The sequence below is a fragment of the Sceloporus undulatus genome, unplaced genomic scaffold (genome assembly GCF_019175285.1).
Source record: "Sceloporus undulatus isolate JIND9_A2432 ecotype Alabama unplaced genomic scaffold, SceUnd_v1.1 scaffold_22, whole genome shotgun sequence".
Taxonomy (NCBI): Eukaryota; Metazoa; Chordata; class Lepidosauria; order Squamata; family Phrynosomatidae; genus Sceloporus; species Sceloporus undulatus.
Genome location: NW_024802944.1, coordinates 889922 through 912744, shown reverse-complemented (window position 1 = coordinate 912744; position 22823 = coordinate 889922). Strand labels below are relative to the sequence as shown.

The following is a 22823-nucleotide window of genomic DNA, read 5'->3' as shown; positions in this document are numbered from 1 at the left end:
TACTAGTGATTATTCCTTTATATCTCAGTTTTCTTCCATTTCTCTTCCTTTCTGAATTATTTGTATTTGTCTAATTTGTGGTACATTTTCTTTTCTACATTCCTTTTCCTCCAGTTTTTGTAATCCATTGTTCTATTTGCATATAATGAAACCATGGAATTTTATCCCATAGTTTTTTCTTTTTAGGTTCCTTTCTTAACTCTTACTACCAGTTTTCGTATTCTATATTTTCCTTTCCTTTAATTCCTTATCCTAACATCGCTCAATTTTTTGGGAATTTCTTTTTCATTATTATTGGTGCTATTATTGAATCGTATTCATTACTCTTTTTTATATTACCCCATTTCCAATATGTTTTCATAATGGGTTTCCCAATATTTTAATTTCTTCCTTTTAAACTCCTTTTAAAATGTCCATATCTATCTACTCCTCTATTTTAATTCTAACCATTAAGTCGGTCCCATCCAACTACCTTCTATCACATTCAACTATAGCCTCAATACCGCTTAATATGGGAAGGCCTAACCCTCTCTCTTTGTGTTTTATACACAAATTGTTTGTTTAATCTCGTTATTTTCCTCCATTACAAATATAGTCATCAGTTTTGCCATTTTCAATTCGGTTTCCAACATTTTTTAATGGTATCATCTAATAAAAAAATTAACTTTGGTATATTTCATCTTGATTGACGCTATTCTTCCCAACCAGATAGTGGATTTTCTTGTATTGTGCCATTTTTTTAACCACTCTTTCCTTAATACTACCAAATTCTTACCTTCCATTTCTTTTTTATATTTATGCTAATTTTTAATCTATCTCTAAGCTTTTGTTTTTTTTAAAAATCAGATCCTTTCTTTTTTCTTTTTGTATATAATCTTATTGGTTTTCTTTTCTTCATATTACAGACCTATTTTATACAAAGTAAATCTCTCTTCGTTTTAACGTTCTGACTTCTTGTTGTCTTTACATTTCTTTCTTCCATACAACATATAAACAAAAAAAAACCAATACAATTTGTTATTTCCGCCTGTGTAACAATTTATATATTTTAACTCTATTTCCTATAGGATTCAAATACAGTGGGCCTTGGTAAATGCAGGGGATCCATTCTGGACCCCCCCCCCCCCCCCCCGCATAACCAAAATCGGTGTAGCTCAAGTCCCATTTGTCCAGCAGGCGCGCCGCCATTGGAACAAAAGTTCCTGCCCCCAGCTCCCCTCCCTCGCTTCCTCCTCCTTCCCCTTTCCTCCCTGCTCCCTCCTTTCCTTCCCTTTACTTACTTTAAAGTCTTGGTGCGCCTGCGTGGCCGCCGCCGCCACTGCTGCGGGGCAAGCGGGTGGCGGCGGCAGAGCCAAGTCTTGGCTTCTCCTCGCTGCTGCCGTGAAACGGCGCGATGGCGATGTTGGAGGCCTCTGGCCCCCAACAGCACCACCACTGGGCTCCCCGCGTGGCAGTGAGGAGGCAGAGCCACCGTGCCGGAGGCCTCAAGGCTCCTAGCGGCAGCATCCGGCTCCACAGTCCTTCCGCCGCCACGGAAGGGCCGGATACCGTGCTGGAGGCCAAGAGGCCCCAGCACCGCCACCTGCCCCTTCTGCGGCGGTGAGGAGGCCGGGTGACGGAGCCGGAGGCCTTGATGGCCTCTGGCGCCGCTGCCTCCGCGCCTCCTCGTCACCGCCCCTGCCTTTTTTTTTTAAGAGAGGCGCGGAAGGCAGCAGCGCCAGAGGCCTCCAAGGCCTTGGCACCGTCACCCACCTCCTCAGCAGCCGCTGCCGCTGCGGAAGGGGCAGGTGTTGGTGCTGGGGCCCTTGGCCTCCGCACGGTATCTGGCCCTTCGCGGCGGCGGAGGCATGGAGAGGCCGGATGCGTGCTAGAGGCCTTGAAGGCCTCCGGCGCGGTGGCTCTGCCTCCTCACCGCCACGCAGGAAGGCCTGGTGGGGTGCTGTTGGAGGCCAGAGGCCTCCAGCAATACCATCCCACCCTTTCAGGCAGCGGCGAGTAAGCAAGACTTGGCCTCCGCCACGCCGCTGCCACCGGCTTGCCCCGCAGCGGCGGCGGTGGGAGGCCAAGCAGGCACGCCGAGACTTAAAGGTAATAAGGGGAAGGAAAGGGAGGGAGGGCAGGGAGGGAGGAGGAGGAGGGGAGGAAGAAGAAGTGTCCCCAATGGCAGCGCGTGCACACGGCCGCCATGGGGACAATTCCCGAGTTTGCCATCCGCGGATGCCAAATCCGCGGATGGCAAATCCGCGTAAAGAAGGGGGCCGACTGACCTTGTCAGGGGTTCCTTTTCGTTTGTATAACTAAATACATTTCTGATTTTATCCAATTAATCTGCAACCTGGTTAATTCGCCAAATATCTTTAAATGTTCTTTTATTTTCTCAGACTACCAAAAATCTTTCATAGTTAATAATGTCTCATCGGAATAAACTAATTTTGGGCGGGTTTTTTAAGTCCATTCCTTCTACTTATTTATTCCTTATAACATTCGCTAACACTCTATAAACCATTGCAAATAATATGGTGAGAACGGGTATCCTGTCTTGTACCTCTATCACTCTATTTCACTTGTTATCCATCTTTTACCATTACCTTACGGAATATCAAATATATATCAGACTAATTTAGATTCTAAAAGCCTCCTAGTGGCTGTCCCCAAGAGATTCAGTAACACCCAGCCCCGTTCTCTTTCCCCCAGCAAGGCAGGTCTTTGATTATAACCCAATGCAGAGAATGTTTGGAGAAAACATGCTGTTTTTATCTGTAAGTTTTTAAAAGAGTTTTAACTGTATTTTAACCCTTTCAAACATTGCTTCAAACTGATGGGAGTGGAAATTTTCCATGCAAGAAAATCATATAGTATATCCTATGCTTATCTATAGTTGTCTGGGCGTTGTATGCAATCAGTCCGTTAATGCAAACATATCGTCAGCTGTGTGTACTGAATCATCTTTTCTGTACTAGGAATGAAGTTGCAATAAAGTACTGAGAATATATTAATCGAATAACTAGTTAACCAAGTAGGCTTGCGATAACCCGGTGCCCGTGATTCACGGATGGAGAGGTTTAAAACCGTTTCCTCCCGCCGTTGCCCTTTCAATCCCGGGTTCCTGCTGACTCCAGGCCAGATTTTGTCAATCCCAGTCAAGGACTTTTGACTGACGAAAGCTCTGCTGCCTGGAAGAAGGCAGGGGTTGGCTCCTTTCCCCATGTGACCCCCTTAGTCATGCCTCCTTCCCTCCCCTCCTCTTCGCCAGATGTCTGGCCTCCAGGGAGAAGGAGAAGGAGCATGGCAGGGGCTTCCTGTCTGGCAGCCGCCCTCGTCCACCCAGCCTCCCTCCTCCGTCCCCAAGGGCTGTTAGCACAAAGGCAGGCACTAGGAACTCCCTTTAACGTTCCTTGCTTTGTCTTTCCTTTGGGCTCCTCGCTGCTCTGCAGGTGGCTATGGTTTCTGGGAGAGAGGAGAAAGGGGAAGGAGCAGGAGGGAGAAAAAGCCCCAGGCGTCTGTCTCCTCCTTCGAAGGCAGCCTCCTCTTCTTCCTCCTCCTCCTCCTCTCTCGTTCCCCCGTCTTCTTTTCTTCCTCCTCTTTCCCTGGAGGACCCAGCGTTGGTTTGTGTGTCTTTGCCGATCCTGCAGACTGTCATTTGTTTATACAGTACTCCTACTAATCTGCCTCTACATGAACCTATCATGTTGTTTTTTAAATTGGAATTTTGTCATTGTGTTGGCCAAATGGCCTAATAAAGTTATTCTTATTCTTATTATTTCCTCCCTCTTCCCCTCTTCCTCCTCTTCTGTTGTATGTGTAGAGTTCCCTGGCATAGTTTCTTCGTCAAGGAGGAGAGGATTGCCTTACTTTCTCCTAAGAGGCTGAAGAGTGGGACTGCCCAAGGTCTCCCACTGGGTTTGCAGGCCATTCTGGCTCCTCCAATTTCTCTAGCCCCAAGCCAGCCCCTCTTCTTCCTCCTTCTTCTTTCCTTTCCTCCTCTTCTGTTTGTTTTTTGTTGTAGTATTGTGTGCCTTCAACTCCTTTCTGACTTATGGCAACCCTGCCTGGATGTGGAAATTGTAGTTTGCGAATGGCTGTGGCACCAGAGACTTAGAACTGAAAAGCATAATAAGGCAAAGCTATCCTGGGGTTTCTTGGCAAGATTGTATTCTGAAGAGGTTTGCTGCCTGACCTCTCATCTCTCCTTGAGGCTGAGAGAGTGGAGAGTAGGACTGCCCATACTCTATTTGTTAATCCAACCTTTTGAACCTTCAGTATGTCATTATGATTCTTCACATGGCTACTCTTTCAGGATTACACTTATCAAAATGTTCACACATATTAAAACATTCTATGCTAACAAATTGGACACACAAGGCAGTAACAGCCAAAATCTACTATGCAGTAATACCTGTATAGTACCCCAAAATGCACAAAAAATATCATGCAAGCTTTCAAAGCTCCACTGACATCTCCATTAGGCAAAAGTTTAAAAATCCAACAGAAGCAAGAAAGAAAAAATGATAGTGAAATGTGCTATGTGTGTGTGTGTTTTGAGAAGTGGTGTGTGTGTGTGGCCAGAAAGGGAATTACATTCCTGACATCTGTCCAGGAATAATGTCAAAATGTCCTCCATTTTGATCATGCCTAAGAAACATGCATTTAGATTAACATTTTTTAAAAATCACCAATTTTTTTGCGTGTCCTCCATTTTTAGAAATGTTGTCCTACATTTGAAAATGTTGTCCTATTCTTGTCCTACATTTGTCCCGGTTTGGAGGTCCTGACTTATGGCAACCCTATACCTAAGCCAAATAAATAAGTAAATAAAACTATTGATATAGTGGGTGCACAAGATGCTATTTCAGATATATCCACTTTCTGTTAAATATAAAGGAGGTATGACTTATTTGATCTAGATTATTACACATATTCCAATAAAATAATTGCCACAAAAAGTTTTGAATGTATTTGAGTATATTTGTTTTAAATGTTATTCAAGCACATAACATTTGATTTGGTTTAATGTTCTGGGGAAAAAAGGAGCTCAACTTTTTCTATCAAACAGTCCTACTGCGCTCCTTAGAAATCTTTTGGCAGTGTTCAGAACTGATAGCTTTATGAGGAGACTAGTACTGATTCTGGAGACACATGTATTCCAGAATGTAGCTACATAGCTTTATAGTTATAGATGGCGGAATATAGGAGTCTTGAAAGCAAAATGTGTAGGACAAGAATAAAACAGTAAGAATAATGAGCATTTACTCTAGTATGTCTTGTTTGGATGGTATGCAATGTGTTACAAGTAGTGAGTGGCACAGTAAAAATAGAGATTTTCAAGGTGCTGTTTGGCCTTTGCAGAAGTTGACTTTTGAGTAGAAGTTAAATGTAATGGATCAACTGCTTGAAGAGGATTCAAATATATGAAGAACTCTGAAGACAATCCAAAAGTAAATGTTGGGTATAGCATTCATAAGGTGCAGTGAAGGGTTAGCTGCTTTATTATGGGAAGATACTTTAATGTGATAGTTTTCAAAACCGAACTTTTTTAAAAATAAAATCTCTTTGTTCAACATCTTGGAACTGATTTTTCCCCTTCAATTTTACAGGTTATTGCTATAGTCATGGACTCCTTCACAGACCTGGACATTTTTGGTGATCTCCAAGAAGCATGTAGAAAAAGGCTGGTTCCAGTCTATATTCTTTTGGATCAGGCATTTCTTACTCATTTCATGGCAATGTGCAGAAATCTAGAATTCTGTCCTGAACAGGAAAATGTAAGTTGTGTGACATTTCAGTTTTACAGTAGGAAAATGGTTTGACCCTGGGTTAGCTGAACACATTTAATCAAGGGAGGGGAATACTTCATGCTCCAAACTGCAGTGAGATGTAAAATTATATATAATTATAGAAACCTCAGTGAGAGCGAGTGTGGTGTAGTGGTTTGAATGTTGGATTGTGATTCTGGAGACAGGGATCAAATCCCTGCTTGGCCATGGAAACCCACTTTGGTTGTCATAAGTCAGAAACAATTTGAAGGCACATAGTAACATCAATAGAAACTTCTGTACCTTATGGCATGAAGTGATTTCCCCTCCCTTGACTATTTGGTACCACACTAATACTACTCTTGCTAAGTAGATTTTTCTTTATTTATTCTCTCCTTTTGATAAGGCCATTTCCCTCTGCTGACAGGCATCATTTAAGTTTTTAAAAATCCCTGTCTTTAGCATTCCCAGAGTTACTAACTGCACCATTTAAAAGTTGCATTTTAATAGCATTAACATCTTTAAGAGGAATTGGTAAACAGTCCCTAAATGTGCAGTGACCCTGAAGGGCAATTTCGCTTTTGGAGTCTTCATCAAAGAGAGTATAATGGGATGACTTCCGCTGTGGAAAGTAAATCAGAAGTCAGGCTATGCAAGAAACTCCCAGCTTTGGGGAAGATAGAGCCCTTTGTATTCTGTGCATGAAGATTTTAAGTTTCCTTTCGTATTTAACCTGGTGAATAATTTCTCCATCTCATATCCCCCATGCCAACATGAAGCAAATATCCCTTGGAGGTCTTTATTCCTTTTAGAAAGCTGCTAGTGTTTGTAGTGGGTTGGGTCTCGCTGGCATTTTTCTCTGTGTCCACCACCAGGGGACTAGTTCTGATCATAGGGGAGAAAAATACTTCACCACCATCCATATCTTCTGGATTATATTTCTGCAGCACATAACCAGACTTGAGTGGGTTAGGCACAGGGTGTATTCCCTTGACTAAGAGGCTTGGTGACAAAAATAAGTAATTAAAAATATGATAGAAGGGAACAAACAATTCAGTCAACAGGTTCATCAAAGTTTTTCAATCACCTGGCCAATGTATTATTTTGAACATATTAAGTTCTAGGACAAGGCAATGTAAGGAGATTTTGTTACCTGTCTGTATATTTGAGAAGGGCTGCTACTTGGACATATTATGCTGTGATAAGCCTTTCAGTAATAACCATACCTGATGATGTGGGAAGACTTAATGGTACCAAAATATTTATCTTCCTATGCATCCTATTTATTTTCTATCCATCACATTGCTAATTCACATGTAGCTGCCAATGCTGTTTGAATTAACAGTGCAAACCTAATCCCATGAAGATTTGTTGTACAGACCAGCCTCTTCCCCCAGTCTGTTGCTCTCAATATGTGTTGGATCACAGTTCCTAGAATTCTCCAACAGCATTGTTATTGCAATGCTTGCTGGGAATATGGGAATAATGGTCTCTTTTGGATTTTTTTTAAATGATCTCTAAATAGTCTGCCAGGATGAACATAGCTTTAAAAAGTCTGCCAGGATGAACATAGCAAAATCGTTCCAGAGGGTCCAAAATCATGGTGAAATTACCTTTCATGGTCCTTAGGAGGCATGGTGCAGCTAGGGCTCCGCAGGGTTCCATGAGGGACCCCCCAGCCCCTTCTGTTGCCCTAAGGCCACAAAAAGTGTTGTCTGTAGAACAGGGGTGGGAATCATTCCAGAGGTTGTTGGACTGTAACTCCCAGCGTTCCTCACTCTGCTGGGACTTACAGTCCAACAGTCTTTGTAGGGTTATCCACCCTGAATAGAGAAGGAAGGGCTATGAGAATGATAGATGAGTGCATATGTGAGTTTATTCTGATGAATATGATTGGTTGAAGATATTGCCTTGATAGATTTGTTTAAAATACAATTCTTTTTTGGAAACAGCTGATGAGAGTCCGAACAATTACAGGCAACACTTATTATGCAAGATCAGGAGCCAAGATAATAGGGAGTGTTCATGAGAAGTTCATGTTGGTTGATGGTGTAAGAGTAACTACAGGCTCCTACAGGTATGTAACCTTTGATGCCTTTTATATTAATAACAAATACCCAAAAAACTAGTGTGGTACCATGTGAGGTCTACCATGGCCTAAAGTCAATTTGCCATTTCCACTGTTTGAAGCATTTGTGTAAGCATACATAACTCTCCCTCAGGGACCAATTAAAACATATGTTTTATGAAATCTGAGGAGCCCTGTTTCAAAAAAAAAATTGTTATATTTTTGGTTTGAAAGAGAAGGAGAAGACTGATAAGTGTCCTCTGCAGAACTGCATGTCCTGGCTGCCCTCAACTAGTTTACTTTCTCCAGTGTGGTTGTGGAGACAAATGTTGACATATGTTTTAATTGCTCACCCAGCTGTCTTCTAATTGTTGGATGGAGTGAGTTTCCTGTTGTCCTTAGCAAAATGTTTTCTTCCCTTAGTACCCTTGAGGTTCTTTTTGTTCCCTTGGTTTCAGGCTTATGATATGTAGCTACTTTTGCACATTTCAGTATGGCATATAAATATAGTGCACCCTTGGCTTAGGCAGGGGATCCGTTCCAGACCCCTGCACATAAGGCAAATAGCACATATGCTCAAGCCCCATTGAAAATAATGGGGCTCATGCATGATGCAAGCGCACCATTGCAACCCTGTCTCATGGCTTTCAGCATAAACTGAAAGTCACATAAAAGGCCGTACTGTACAGTGTGCCCATGTCATTCGCAGACACACCATATGCTGAAAGCTGCAGGGGCGCAAGGGGCAGCACATCCCATTAAGACTAATGGGGTATGCGCCACCGCGCCATGCACAAGCCCCATTATTTTCAATGGCGCTCGAGCATACTTTTTTTTTACACAGGGGGTCCAGAACAGATCCCCATGTAAAAAAAGGGCGCACTGTACATTAATTTTTTGAGCCAGTGTGGCGTAGTGGTTTGAGTATTGGGCTACAACTCTGGAAATCGACTTCCTGCTCAGCCATGAAACTCACTGGGTGACCTTGGGCAAGTCATATTCTCTCAGCCTCAGGGGAAGGCAATGGCAAACCTCCTCTGAACAAATCTTGCCAGGAAAATCCAGTAATAGGGTCACCGTAAGTTGGAAACAACTTGAAGGCACACAACAACAAAGTGGCATGTATGCTTTTACACTCTTATCCCTTTCCTGGAATCTCAGAGAGATTCTATGTGCAGTAAGGCATGTAAAAGTCTTGCCACCAGCACTGGTTCTCATCATCCTGCTGTGTTTCTTGTTTTTGCTTGTTCTTCTTCGTGGCCTCTGTGCCTCACAGATTAGGGGGCAAAACCCTAATGTGTGAGGGCACAGATGACCACTCAAAGAACCACAGTTACAGGTAAGCAACCTGTCCTTTCTTTTTCCTGCTGCCACACTCTGTTGGCTCCACAACAAAAAGTCAGTAGAAAATCTGGGCCACATCTAGAGAGAACGTTTTGCACAAAGAGGCATACAGCTGTCTCCAACTGTAGTGTGATTGTTTTCTGTTCTAGAAGGGGGTTTGGACCCATAGATCAGGATTTGGCATATAGCATGTTTCACCTCAAGAAATTTCATAAGAAATCAACACTCCACCACAGGCATTGGAAAAATGTGGCCCATGTGCTGTTTTCCTTCTTTTTACTCCTCATCCCAACCAGCTTTTTCCAGCTTTTACTTTTTTACATTATTGCTTATTTTCAGGGCTATTATGGCTTGTAGAGTCATGGAATGGAAAAAAATGCAGTTCTACAGAGGACACTTACCAGTCTTTTTCTTCTCCTTCAAGACATACATCTTGACTATTTTTTGAAACCTGGTTCCTCAGAGGGAGGCATGTATGCTCATACAAATGTTTCAAACAGTGAACATATTGCCCCCTAAAACCTCCAGAGTTTCCACACCTGTACTGTTTAAATTAAAGAAATGACAAATTCAAATGAGAGCTAAACTTTTTTTTTATGTTAAACACTCTCAAGCCTCTGTAAACTGTTTCAGCAAGTACCTGTTCTAGATTTGAGGCTCCTTATGCAAAGTATTCCTTTGTGGGTCCCCTCTTCTGTTGCTGGGCTCTGGTGGGCTTGCCTGATAGCAGTGGCAGCCAGTGCTAGTATTTGAGCAGTGCCAGGTGGTTACACCCAATACCTCTTAATTCGCACAACAGACCCTATGTACAGTTGCTTCAGGGTGTTGTGGAAAATTGAAAAATCAGCTAGACTCAGCCAATAAGTAATTATATCTTCTGAAATTTCATAAGACAGGTGTGTGTATTTAAAATAAAACCCTTCTAATTGTTGCTACATTCTGATTCCTGACTTTAGTACAATACTTCTAAACATGGAAGAGACAGAATAATAGCTTAAGGGGATCTCCCCCCCCCCCCATTTCTCTTTGTTGATGGGCTCATTAGATCTCCTGAGTGAGTTACTTTCTCAGCTCACTTTGTTGTTGTGTACCTTCAAATCATTTCTGACTTGTGACAACTCTAAGGTGAACCTATCACAGGGCTATCTTGGCAGAATTTGTTCAGAAGGGGTTTGCTCTTGCCTTCTTCTGAGGCTGAGAGAATAACTACCCAGAATTACCCAGTGATTTTCCATGGCTGAGCAAGGATCCGAAGCTTGGTCTCCGGTATTCTAATCCAACACTCAGACCACAACACCATGCTGGCTTGTTCTCTGATAAATATGAGTGATTTATTATGGAAGTGGTTTCTGGATGTTGTCTATGATTCTTATAATCTCAGACCACTGGCCATAACGGCAAGGACTTCTTTGCCAGTATGGCCAGTGGAGGACCCAAGTTTAGGGACCACTTTTTAACAAGGTAAAGCAATATACAAATACTTATAAAACCATTCTTTAAAAGCTAGGGTTGTTTGATAATGAACATATTCTGATTAGAGTGCATGGCATAATACTCCCCCCCCCCTTTTTTTTTTTTTTTATCTTCCATCCCCTCTGCAGTTTCACATGGACTGATGGGAAGTTAAATAGCAGTAACTTGTTGCTACTCTCAGGTCAAGTGGTTGAACATTTTGACTTGGAGTTCCGGATCCTTTATGCACAATCAAAGCCTATTGACTCAAAGCTACCATCCAGCTGCAGGAACAGTGGTGCCCACGAACATATAGCTAACAAAACAACACCTTGCAAAGATTTCACTGTGGGTAACCTTCTGAGAGCTGAGTTTGCCAGGCTTTCAAGCAGTCCTCAAAAGCTTGAGCGAGAGCTGCTACTAGCTAAAGAGCTCCAAGGGTTAACTCAAAGGGGTAATGCTAAACGCCCACACCTTAGTAGTGAGGAAGACCTACACAATGCTCCTGAAGCCTTAGCAAAGCCTAAAGAGACAGTCAGTCTGTCAACTCAGACTGAACCATTGGAAGAGAAGCCCATGACAGCACTCTTTAGTTGTGCCACACAAACCAGTATTTCAGTGGCAACTGCGACCACACAGACAACAACTCGCTCCAGAATGGTGGGCACACAGACAACTGTTCTGTTCAAGACTGCCACAACACAAACAGACCAGAAGCCAGCTGTGGAAGTGGCTGCGGATCAGACTGTACCTGAGCAGAGACCTCCTGATCAGAGAGTGCCTTCTAAAGAAGGATCTCCTGTTTCTAGGAAGTCCACATCAACTTCTTCTAGTGGGTGGTCAGTTTCTTCCTTGTCTTCCCAGTGCTCTCGGGCAAGTTCTGCTGGTTCACTGTCATCCCTTAGATCCATGGACTACTCTGTCAACCATCGGGGAGACTATTTCCGCAAACAAAACAAGGAGAGGGAGTTCCACTATTCTGTCATCCGGTGCAAACTTAACCACATGGTTTCCATGCTCTCCAGGAGGGGGAACATTGCTGACAACTACATAGCTTGCCATCCCATGAGGTGCAACTTAAAACCTAGGCACCAAATCAGCACGAGCTTAATAAACCTCCGGGATTTTGCACTGTATACATCAAATGACTGTTTCTGAGAAGTAGAGGAATGGAAGACCTGGTGCACATAAAGTAGCTGCTATATTAGAGTTGTTAGAATGAAAACTGGAGAGGGCTCTTGTACCTATAACAGTTGTGTAAAAGAAGGAATTTCAGCAGGTGTCATGTCACACAACCAGGTAAAAAGAAACACCTGCTAAAATATCCTCTTCTTTTCACTCTGGCAATCATGTGCTATGTGGATTCTGCTTTTTTTTAATGATGCTCACCACCAAACCCACATTTTTTTGTTTTGCTACAAAGCAAGAGGAGGGAACTTCTAATCTATGGACTTAATCTGGCATGTGAAGGGTCTGGATCCCCTGCCTTCAGGACCTCTGAGGGATACCACTCTCGTGAAGCCCTACCCCCTCTGAAATTTCCCTGCTTTCTTCTTCTCACTATTGGAAATGAGCAGGGATTATTCCCCACTAAGCTCATTTTCCCCATTTGGAAGACAAGTCAGGTGGGGAGAAAGGTTTTCAGGGTTTGCTATGGTACAGAGAAAACAGTCATTATGCAAGCTGAGCCAGTATGGCTTGTGGTATGATGACAGCCATGATAGGAAAATTCCCTTATAATTTTTCTCAGGCCCTGTGCAGACCTGCACTTTGGGCCAGCCTGGGGGCAGAGTCAGGGCGTAGCGTCTACAAGACATATGCCCCAGCTCCGCTCCCAGGGTGCCGTAATGCTGTATGCTGCACCGCACGTGCACAATGTCAGTGTTCCTCCAGCGCTGCATCCTCACGACACAGCGCCAAAGGAGTGCCATAAAGCCGCGGCTATCACGCCTTTCCAGGGCACAAAAAAGGATCTGCTTTTGGGGTGTAAAAGATGTGGTTCCATGCTGACCCTTCAGGGCTGTCTGTACAGTCCCTCAGTGGCATATTTTCTGTGTGTATCATTTGTTTAATGTGTTTTTGAATTTTTGGTAGCTTATGGATTTTATTTTCTGGTGTACATTTCTTTATTTGACTTTTTCCCTCTTCTCTAAGTGGTACAGCAATCTTTTCCAATCCATGAAGCCCATGAGATTTTTAATCCCCCAAAGTGCCTGCCAATATTGGTTTGTTTTTGTTGGTTTTTTTGCCCATGAAAATACATTTTAACTAATAGTGGTATGGGTTAAGGAACAGTTAATGAACAGCGTATGCAACTCTTTCCAGTTCCTCATTGCTTTTTTTTCAGTAACAAAGGCATATCTTAACATTAAAAGATGGGGCAATTTTCCCATCTGAGTCTAGCTGTTTTTACTGTCTCTTTGTCACAGTTATGTATGTTGATGAATTTAACTTTGAAAATAAAACATTGTCCAAAAGAAATAACTTTGGGAAAGTTGTACTCTGGAATTCATATCTTTTTTCTAGTTATCATAACTGAACACAAGTAAGTAAGAGAGTGTGTGTCTAAATAAGTAACACCATTATTTCTTAAATAATTTTCTCAACAGCCCATTAAAGCAGGTCAGCTCAATTCCCCTTTTACAAGGGGAGATCTATGATAGATTTTATAGAACCTCAAAAATGTAGCTTCAACATCAACACTGAAAATAATGGCGAATTTCAGAAAGCAAATTTGAGTGTGGTTTAGTTTAATATTACAGCTGTAATTCATACTTGGGTATAAGTAATACACCAAACTTTTTACTACATTATTCAAAATGACTCAAAATAGTTAGGTACGTTGTAAAAAAATCTTGAAATGTTACAGACGTCTGGCTTCTGATATTAAAATATACCCAGGTAGTAAGTAAATAAAAGCAGTCTGTTATTAACTTTTAAACACCAGTTAGGTACCCTTTAAAAGGAGTGAAGTTCTCCCTAATTACCCTTAAAGTTGTAATATAATTTAATCAAACCAAAATTCAGTTATTAAAGCTTGTATTTCTATCCTGCTCTATTATCACAGGATTGCAAATACAGGTAACTTGATATTTGTAACTAGTTATTTCTATCCTTCATATATAGCACTAGATAATACCCCAGCCTCATGAGGGTGCTTTTGACCATCTCCTTTCTGACACTCCAAAGCTCTTTCCACCATTCATATAGTCATCCACCCACCTTGGCTTTGGATAAGATCTTTCCTCCTGCCTTTGTCTCTCACTGACTATAGTTGAAACTTAACTTGTCACCTCATCATCATACCCACAAATTTTGCATTTCTGTATAGCCTAAACATCCTTCCTGTGCACCAGTTCACTCCATGAATGTGTGGAAGTAGACTAAGGGCTTCAAGCCACCCCTGAAAAAGCCGGATCTGGGCCATGGCAACCACACATTGCAGCCCCCAATCTGGCTTTTTGTCAGCTCAAAAAGAAGCGTCAAAAAGCCGCTCCTTTTTGAGCCAGCAAAAAGCTGGCTTTTCCGCTGCCTCAACGGCTTTGTGGTGCTCCTGTCTGCTGCAGCATATAAACGCCATGCCACTAGAGCGCCACAAAGCTGCCCTCTATGTGGTTGGGTGGGCGGCTTCACGACAGCTTCCTGCTGGCTTGGGGACATGGATCATCTAACCATGCCCCGAAGCTGCTGCAAAGGGGCTGTCTGTTTCTCCCCTAAGTCTACAAAAGCATATTTTGTTCAATTAGTCTCAAAGGTGTTACAAGATCCTTGTGCATACTGACATGAAGTTGGAATTCCCTAGTCCTGACATTAGGAGGAACTCCTGTTAATGTAACCAGGATCTCTGAAGCATAAGCTGGCATGGGGTGAGGGAGGCATTTGTGACCATGGATTAATAAACTACCGTATATACTTGACTATAAGTCGACCTCATGTATAAGTCGAGGTTAAGTTTTGGGGGCAAAATTATGGATTTTGATATGACCCGTGGATAAGTCGAGGGTAAGACTTAGGGGCATATAGCAAAGGATCTAAAGGATGAAGCAAAGCAAAACAATGTCAAAGAATTTACAAAATTCCAACAAACATAACTCTTTATGCTCAGTCTTAAAGCTGGAAGGATGAAAGAGTAGAGGGAGTCAGTGCTTCCAGGACAGATTATACTTTTGCTTTTCACCAGGGGATGATTTCTTCTTTTAAATAACAGTTAAGGTACAGTACTTACATTGACCCATGGATAAGTCAACTCAGGTTTTTTGGGTCAATTTTTTTGACCTAAATTTCTAGACTTATACATGAGTATGTACAGTACAGTATGGCTTATGAAGCTGCAGACAAATCACTTGAAATCGGGCAGTATCTTCATACATAACAAGTGGTAAAGAAGAAGTGTGGATGCAGTGTATCCCTGAAGTTTAAATTGTGCTTTCCTTTGCAGTTGTTGTTAACTGCCCTGAAGTTGGCCCCAACTAATGGCAATCCTGTGGATGAGACATTTCCAAGGCCCCCTGTCTTCAACTGGCCTGCTCAGGCCCTACAGGCTTAGGCCAGTGACCTCTCTGATTGAGTCTTAACCATCTGGCATGTGGTCTTCCTCTCTTTTTACTGCCTTCCACCTTTCCGAGCATCAATGTCTTTTCTAATAAGTCAAGCTGTGTGATGTGGCCAAAGTACAACAGCCTCAATTTGATCATCTTGGCTTCCAGGGAGAGTTCAGGCTTGATCTGTTCTATGACTCATTTGTTTGTCTTTGTGGCTGTTCACAGTATCCTTACCACTCTTCTCCAGCAACACATCACACAAGAGTTGAGTTTCTTTCTATCAGCTTTCTTCACTGTCCAGCTTTCACATCTGTACATTGTGATGGGGAATACAATGGCTTGGACAATCCTAACTTTAGTGTTTAGTGTTATATCTTTTCACTTTAGGATCTTGTCTATTTCCTTCATAACTGCCCTTCTGAATCCTAGTCGTCTTCTGATGTCTTGACTGCAGTCTCCATTCTGACCAATGTCTGATGCAAGGTATGGAAACGCTTTGACTATTTCAATTTTTAAATCATCTATGATGAATTTTTGTAGATCTTCTGTGGTCATTATTTATTTTTTTCTTAAGAGCTGAACTTGCTAAATGAATTTAAAATCTCATCAAAGACAATCTGTCAACTGCATCCAGGTTCTGTATTTATTTATTTAGGTATTTATATCCCGTCCTTCAGCCCTAATGGCTCTCAGGGCGGCTTACAATTATTTTTAATCAGACAGTTCCCTGCCCTCAGGCTTACAATCTAAAAGACACAAAACAAAAGGAGAAAGGAATGATGGAGGGAAAGGGGATGAGGTCCAGTGGTTCTTCTCTCCCTCTGAGGCCTGGACCAAGGCAGATGGATTGGAGGGAGGGCTCTTTCTTCTTCCAGGCTAGCCCTGATGGAGCTGGACCTGCCTGGTTTGACTTTCCTTCACCATTGCCTTAGTGAGACTTATATCTAACCAAGACAAATTTAATATTTTAGCTCAAAGTGGTTCCCTTTACTTAATGGTATCAGTTTTATAAATGGAATTGATTGTAATTGCTTATGTGGACAGTCAGCTGACCCCCGTATTCAGTTAGACCATCTAAATTCTTTAGCAGGGGGTTGTTTGGAAGCTTAACTCCAAAACTAGTTATCTAGGTTCCTGAACTAAAGAAAAATGAATTAAATTTTGTTCATAAGAGCTGCTACAATGTAAGCATGTTTGTTATTATTTATACCCTTTACCCAATATTGGGACTCAAGGTGGATTACAAAAAAATTAATCAAATACAGTTAAAAGTGTTTAACTGTGTGTGCGCATGCCCGCCTTCAAATTGCCTGTTGCTTTAATGGCAACTTGATTAATTTCATAAGGTTTTCTTAGGCAAGGAATACTAAGAGGTGGTTTTGCCAGTTTCTTCCTCTGAAAAATAGCCTACAGCACCCGGTATTCATTGGCGATCTTCCACAGAGAAGTAAAAACAACAACAACACACACAAAAGGTTATGAAATACAATTAAACTATCTATAGAATTATTTTTAAATAAAACAATTAAAAAACAGATAGTAAAAAATTAGCTACACACCATTGTAAGCCTGAAGGCAGGGAACTGTCTAACTAAAAAGATTGTCTGTACAGTGCTGTGTAAATTTACAGCACTATATAAATAAAGGTTAATAATAATAATAATAATAATAATAATAATATCCCTTTCAATCCATTCCTAAAATCTGTCGGAACAGAAAAGTTTTTACTTGCTGATAGAATGACAGCAAGGAGAGAAGCCATCCTAGCTTCCCTCAGGAGGACATTCTAAAACCTGGAATCAGCCATTGAGAAGGCCCTCCAAACATCCCTGGGAAGATAGTCGAATTGGGAGAAGATCATGGAGCCTAGGCAGGCCCTTAGAGGAAGAAAAGATGCTTCAAATAGTCTGGACCCCACCTTTATAGGTCATAACTAACATACTGAATTGTGCCTGGAAATGTACTGGAGCAAGTGGAACTGTTGCAATAAGGGAGATGTATATTTCCTGTAGCCAGCTCTTCTTAACATTCTGGCTCATTGGGCCAACAAGTTTCTAGACACTTTTCATAGAGCATGTTGATATGTCATTATTAGAACAACTCAGACATTTCCAGAAATGGGGATGCAGCTGGTACACTAGCATATTGTGGTTCCTTGTCTTCATTACTGGATACAGGAGATTGGACTGATACCAATTTCAGATCATGCCATTTTGTTTTTGTGGCCTGGTTGGTACCCATAGGCCAAAAGCGGGGTGCCACCACCTATAGTTCAGGAGCGCGCAGTAACTGCACATTCCCTAACCCTAACTCAAGACCTCCATCTTGAGGGGAGAGAAGCAGGCAAGAAACAACAGGCCTCTGCCTGCCAAGAAGAAGAGCCCTCCCCCGACCACCATCTTGAGGGGAGAGAAGCAGAGTTGGTTTTTCTTTTTTTTTTTTTGTTATTTTTACTTGCTTTGTTGTATATGCATATGTATGCTGTAAACGCCTTTGATCATAGGAAAAAGCGGGGGTATACAAATAAAACATATTATTATTATTATTATTATTATTATTGCCATGATTGTATGATCTGGCCCACATGGGGCACGCATCCATGATGTGTCCTATGTGACTTGTCCAAAACTGCACGTCACCGTTCCGCTGGGGGTACTTATGGCACCTACCAGCGGCATGGAAAGAGACCTGCGTTTTGCAGTTTCCTTTCTGCGTGTGCATCACTGGAGCAGACAACCACACGGCGCGTCAATGTGCACAGGAGAAAGGGGTCCTCCTTTTTCCTCTTTAGGGTCGGAGTGCCAGTGGGCATGAAGCTGCAAGAGCACCCCTTTCTGGGCCAAAGAGAAGTGGCATTTTGCCGGAAAAACACTGGATTGGGGGCTACAAGGCTGCATGTGTGGTTACTGTGGCCTCAATCCTACGCTTTCAGCATCAAACCTTGAATAGCCATGAAACCTCAACAATGTAAATTGCACTGTTCTGTACCGCTCCTGTGTTCATTGGTCTCCCGTTTCTTTCTTTCCCAAGTAAAATCTGGATTTTGGAATGTGCACAATCAAGATGACTTTAATGCATATTAGTCAGCGCTCCTTTTAAACATGTAACAGGTGTCTGGCCATAGTGAGTCCTTTAAATCTCGGGGTTATGTAATGTGTTTCTACGTGGAGCTGCCTTTGAAGAGTGTTTGGAACTTTAACTGATCTAAAGAGCTACAGACAGATTGTTACCTAGGGCTGGCTACAGGCATCATTCAATTCCTTATTGCAACAACTTCACTGCTGCTGTTTCCATTTCTAGTCACAATTCAAGGTTGCTGGTTATGATCTTTAAGCCCTACATGGCTCAGGTCCAAGCTATTTTGCAGGACTGTATTCTCCCTTACAAACTGCCCATGATCTGAGATCTGCTGAGCAGGTTCTTCTCTCTGGTCCTTCCACCACACAGATACATTTGGTGGGGACATGAGAGAAGGTCTTCTCTTGGTTGTTCCCGGCTTCTGTACTTCCGGGATGTTAGACTGGCACCTTCCCTACTTTCTTTTTGTGTAAAACAAGTAAAGGACTTTCTATTCCATCAGGCATTTGATGAGTGACTATATAAGGCCCGCTTACACAATGTGCTGGATATTGCTATTTGTGTGCTGGTGTGTGTATTTTAATGATGTATGTTTTAATCTGCGTGTTTTTTTTAATTTAAATCTTATTTTAACTTTAGTATCTTGTGGATTTTAACAATAACTTATTTATTTGTCAAGTACTCTGAGTCCCAATCTAGGGAAAAGAAAGGATAGAAGTAAGTTGTTGTTGTTGTTGTTGTTGTTGTTGTTGTTGTTGTTGTTTCTACTGCCTAATTGATATGGGGAAGCACCCAAAAGTGGAAAAATATTGCATTAGATCTAGTCCAGCATTCCGTTTCACATACAATCACCAACCAGGTAATTCTTGGAAATCTACAAATAGCATATGAATGCAATAGCACCCTCCTCACATTCTCCAGTAAGAGACACATTGCTTGAATATTGCAAGTAATACACTGATAGCATTATCATCTATTAAAATGTATAATTTTCTTAAGAGCAATGTTTGAAGGATCAAGTGGAAGTTCATATATGAACCATCAGCTTACAATTGACATTCTCACACAATCGGCTTATATAGATCTGTCACTGGACCCTCCACACCACCCCATGTATCTTAGGTAGTAGGAAGTAGGCTCAAGTTTACAAAAGCTCATGCTACTAGCTTCTTTCAGTCACAAAGGGATTGCAAGATCCCCTTGCATATTGATTTTCTAGACTAACACAGCTATGTCTTTATTCTATCAGTTTACTGCATGATCAGGTAATGAACACACAAGTAGAACTAAATGCTCAGATTCTGACATTGTTGCTGCATTTGGTGATCGCTGACTGTCACAAATAACATGGTTGTGTGTAAATGGATCTACATGCAGGATCAATAATACTTATAAATAGCCTGACCAAGTGGAAAAATCTGTATGCCAGGAAACCTAATTAGTGGAGACTTTCAATGCCATCAGACTCATCCACATAGAAAACTATATTGCCTTAGGTCCAAACTAGATAGGATGCAAGAAATCTATGCATAGACATTCCAGTAGGTTCTCTTAAAACTAACAAGAATCCAAAGCTGACAATCGGCATCAACGTTTTCTCACCATCATATTTTCCTGAATAAAAAAATCCTAAAGTCTGTCATATTTGACCTATAGATGGACAATTAGAGGAGGTTTTTTTTTTCTTGGAGGCCAACAGCAGTTTTAAGATGGGGCAGCATTTTAAATCAGGAATTGAAGATAAAAGGTTAATATGTAATCTTGGCCTTAGTTATCACAGTCCTCACACATTTCTGCTATTAAAACATGAAAGATGATAACCATTGCTCCCCAGTACCATCAGCTCACCAATGCCAGGATATCTATTGCCATTTAACTACTATTGTTTAATTATCACTGCTTGTAGTCTTTGACATTAAATTCCCCCTCTGCTGGCCATATCACCCATTCACCCAAACAATCATGTCTGATAGTAGCCTGTAGTTTACAAAACTATATTCTAAATAAAATTTGGTAACACATTGAGACTGTGTACATCTCTTCCCAAAATTTGGACAGTAAAGTTTTAGACTTTCAGTGGATCACTATGGATTTAATTTCCACTGGTATAAAAGAAAACACCATGCTCTTATATCATGCTTAGGAAAACAGATCTAGACTAGCTTTCTGTCTGTGATGCTTGCTCCTTTTTCATGGGCAGGGAATTTTTTTTTAAAAAAAATCATTTTTTAATGATCATGTTGAGGATGTGGAATCCCATTTTGTTTCAGTGTGTCTTCAAGTCGTTTATGACTTACAGAGACCCTAAAGTGACCCTATTATGGGATTTTATTGACAAGATTGGTTTAGAGGAGATTTGCCATTGCTTTCCCTTGAGGCTATGAGAGTGTGACTTCCCCAATGTCACCCAGTGGGTTTCATGAGTGAACTGAAAATTGAACCGCGGCTTTCAGAATCATAGTCCAATGCTCAAACCACTATGCTATGCAGGCTTTCACCATACTACAGTACCAGTATATTTTATTTATTGAATATAGCCCTTCTTTTCCCCAATTGGGAATCCAAGGCAGCTCTTTATAAATACAGCTAAAACAATGGATAACATAATAGCAAGTACATTTCTATACCACTTATCAGTTAGCTATCACTACCTAGGTGGTTTACAACATGTAATCCAATTGCCCCCAACCTACGAAAGGATGGAAGGCTGAGTCAACCTGCCCGGGATCAAACTCACAACCTTGTGGCTATAATACCAGCATTTAGCCATTGCACCACCTGGGCTCCTTAAAAAAAAAAAACAATCATATTAAAACATTTATTAAATTAAAAGATAATTATGATAATAAAAATACAGCACACCTCAGGTAAATGACCTGCAGTGTCCAGTTAATAGCCAGAGTCCTGGGTAAACAAAGAAGTCTTTGCTTGCCAATAGAAAAAAAATAGAGAAATGGCCAACCTAGCATCCTCTAGAAAGAAATGCCATAGACTAGGATAAACCACCCAGAAGGCTCTCCCCCTTGTCCTCATCGAATGTGCCTGTGATGGTGGTGAGTCCAAAAGCCCTTTCACACTAAAGTTATAGCACTTTGATTCAATTTTAACTACTGTGGCAACAACATATGGAACACTGGGATTTGCAGTTTTGGAAGAATTGCACACAACACTCATGAAAGTAGAAAAACCACAAACCCTCCCCCCCACACACACACACACTTTTTTTAACCTGAGAGAATACTTCTCTAGGTATTTGGAGGTTCTCCAGTGCAATACTATGGTCAAAATCTGCCAGAGGTTAAATATAAAAGTGCACTGGAGTACCTAAAAACACCTAGAGAAGTGTTCTCTCTAGGAATCTAGGTTCTCCAGCATTTTTTTCTTCAGGGAGCCAAACTGGAGGACCTAGAAACTCCTAGAGAGAACATATTAATCAAATCCATGAATAATCAGCTCCACAAAAGGCAAAGCCACAAATGTGGAGGGCTGACTGTATTTAGAATTCTCAGCCAGAGGACTTCAGTACCCCTTCTTCTTGTCTGTGTTAAATTGACTTATGATGACCTTATGAATGAGACCTTTAAGGTACTCTGTTGTTAGCACTCCAATTAAAGTCTTACAAGCTTAAGGCTATGGCTTCCTTGATTGAGTCAATACATGAGAAAAATGTTATCGCATCAGAAAAGAATGCTAAAATGGAGTGGGAGAGTAGTGGCTTTCTTCATGCCCCCCTGCATGCCATAGTAGCACTTCCGTTCTCTTCCCAAGAGAGATGATTGTAAAAGCTTCTTTGTTGCGATGCAAAAATGGTTTTGCAACAGGCAGGCTTTTGTGGCCATCTGTCACAGGAAGCAAACCAGAAATTCTATGACAGCATGCAGAGAGACATGCAGAAAGCCACTACTCTCCCACTCCTTTTGGGCCCCATCATGCAATAGGGCCTGTGCTCTTTTCCTGCTGCCTCTCACGTTATCAGAATATCACAAAATAATAGCCTTATAGGCCATCAGTCCAATCCTCTGCTCAGCACAGGATCTTCAGCTAAATAGAAGATTCCCACCTATGATCTTTTCCAATGAGTCAAGGTGTTCCTGATGATATGTCCAAAGTACCACAGCCTCAGTTTAGTCATCTATGGAGAGTTCAGGTTTGGTTTGGTATCTGTGGAACTCTCCTCCAGTACTACATTTCAAATGAGCCGATTCTCTTCCTATCTCACCAAACTTTATACCCAAGGATTCCATAGGATTTAGTCTGGACAGTTAGAAAGGAATCATAGTTCTATGATTCTGTAATCTGAAAAGAAAAAAAAAAGCTCAACAAAAGCCCTCCCCCCAAAGATCTTAATGTTTGGGCAGCCTCATCTCAGGAGATACAGTCTTTCAGATAGGTTCCTGGTACCATCCAAAAACAGGTAATACAACTAGTTTGCCGGAACTAGGCCACTGTAAGTCAGTCAGTTAGAATAGCTCCATGTGCGCTCTTGTTCAAATGGGCCTAGGAAAATGAGTGCTTTCTTCTCCCTCGCCCTCAACCCGTTTTGCAGCTACACAGGTACTTTAATACCTTTCCATCTTTGGGTGGCAC

General features: G+C 41.6%; 1 protein-coding gene across 2 annotated transcripts in view; it reads left to right on the top strand.

Moving 5' to 3' along the window:
- The window catches only part of LOC121917517 (protein FAM83D-B-like), a 33332-nt gene extending 20206 nt beyond the window's left edge, over positions 1–13126 (top strand). Inside the window, exons 2-4 of one of the 2 annotated variants that reach the window (XM_042443551.1) lie at positions 5595–5762; positions 7706–7830; positions 10767–13126. In XM_042443551.1, the coding sequence (XP_042299485.1) occupies positions 5595–5762; positions 7706–7830; positions 10767–11775 (1302 nt within the window). In that variant the 3' untranslated portion in view covers positions 11776–13126. Of the gene's footprint in view, positions 1–5594; positions 5763–7705; positions 7831–9504; positions 9744–10766 lie in introns of those variants that run through there. The other variant, XM_042443552.1, reaches the window with a different exon arrangement.
- The last annotated feature ends 9697 nt before the right edge of the window (positions 13127–22823 follow it).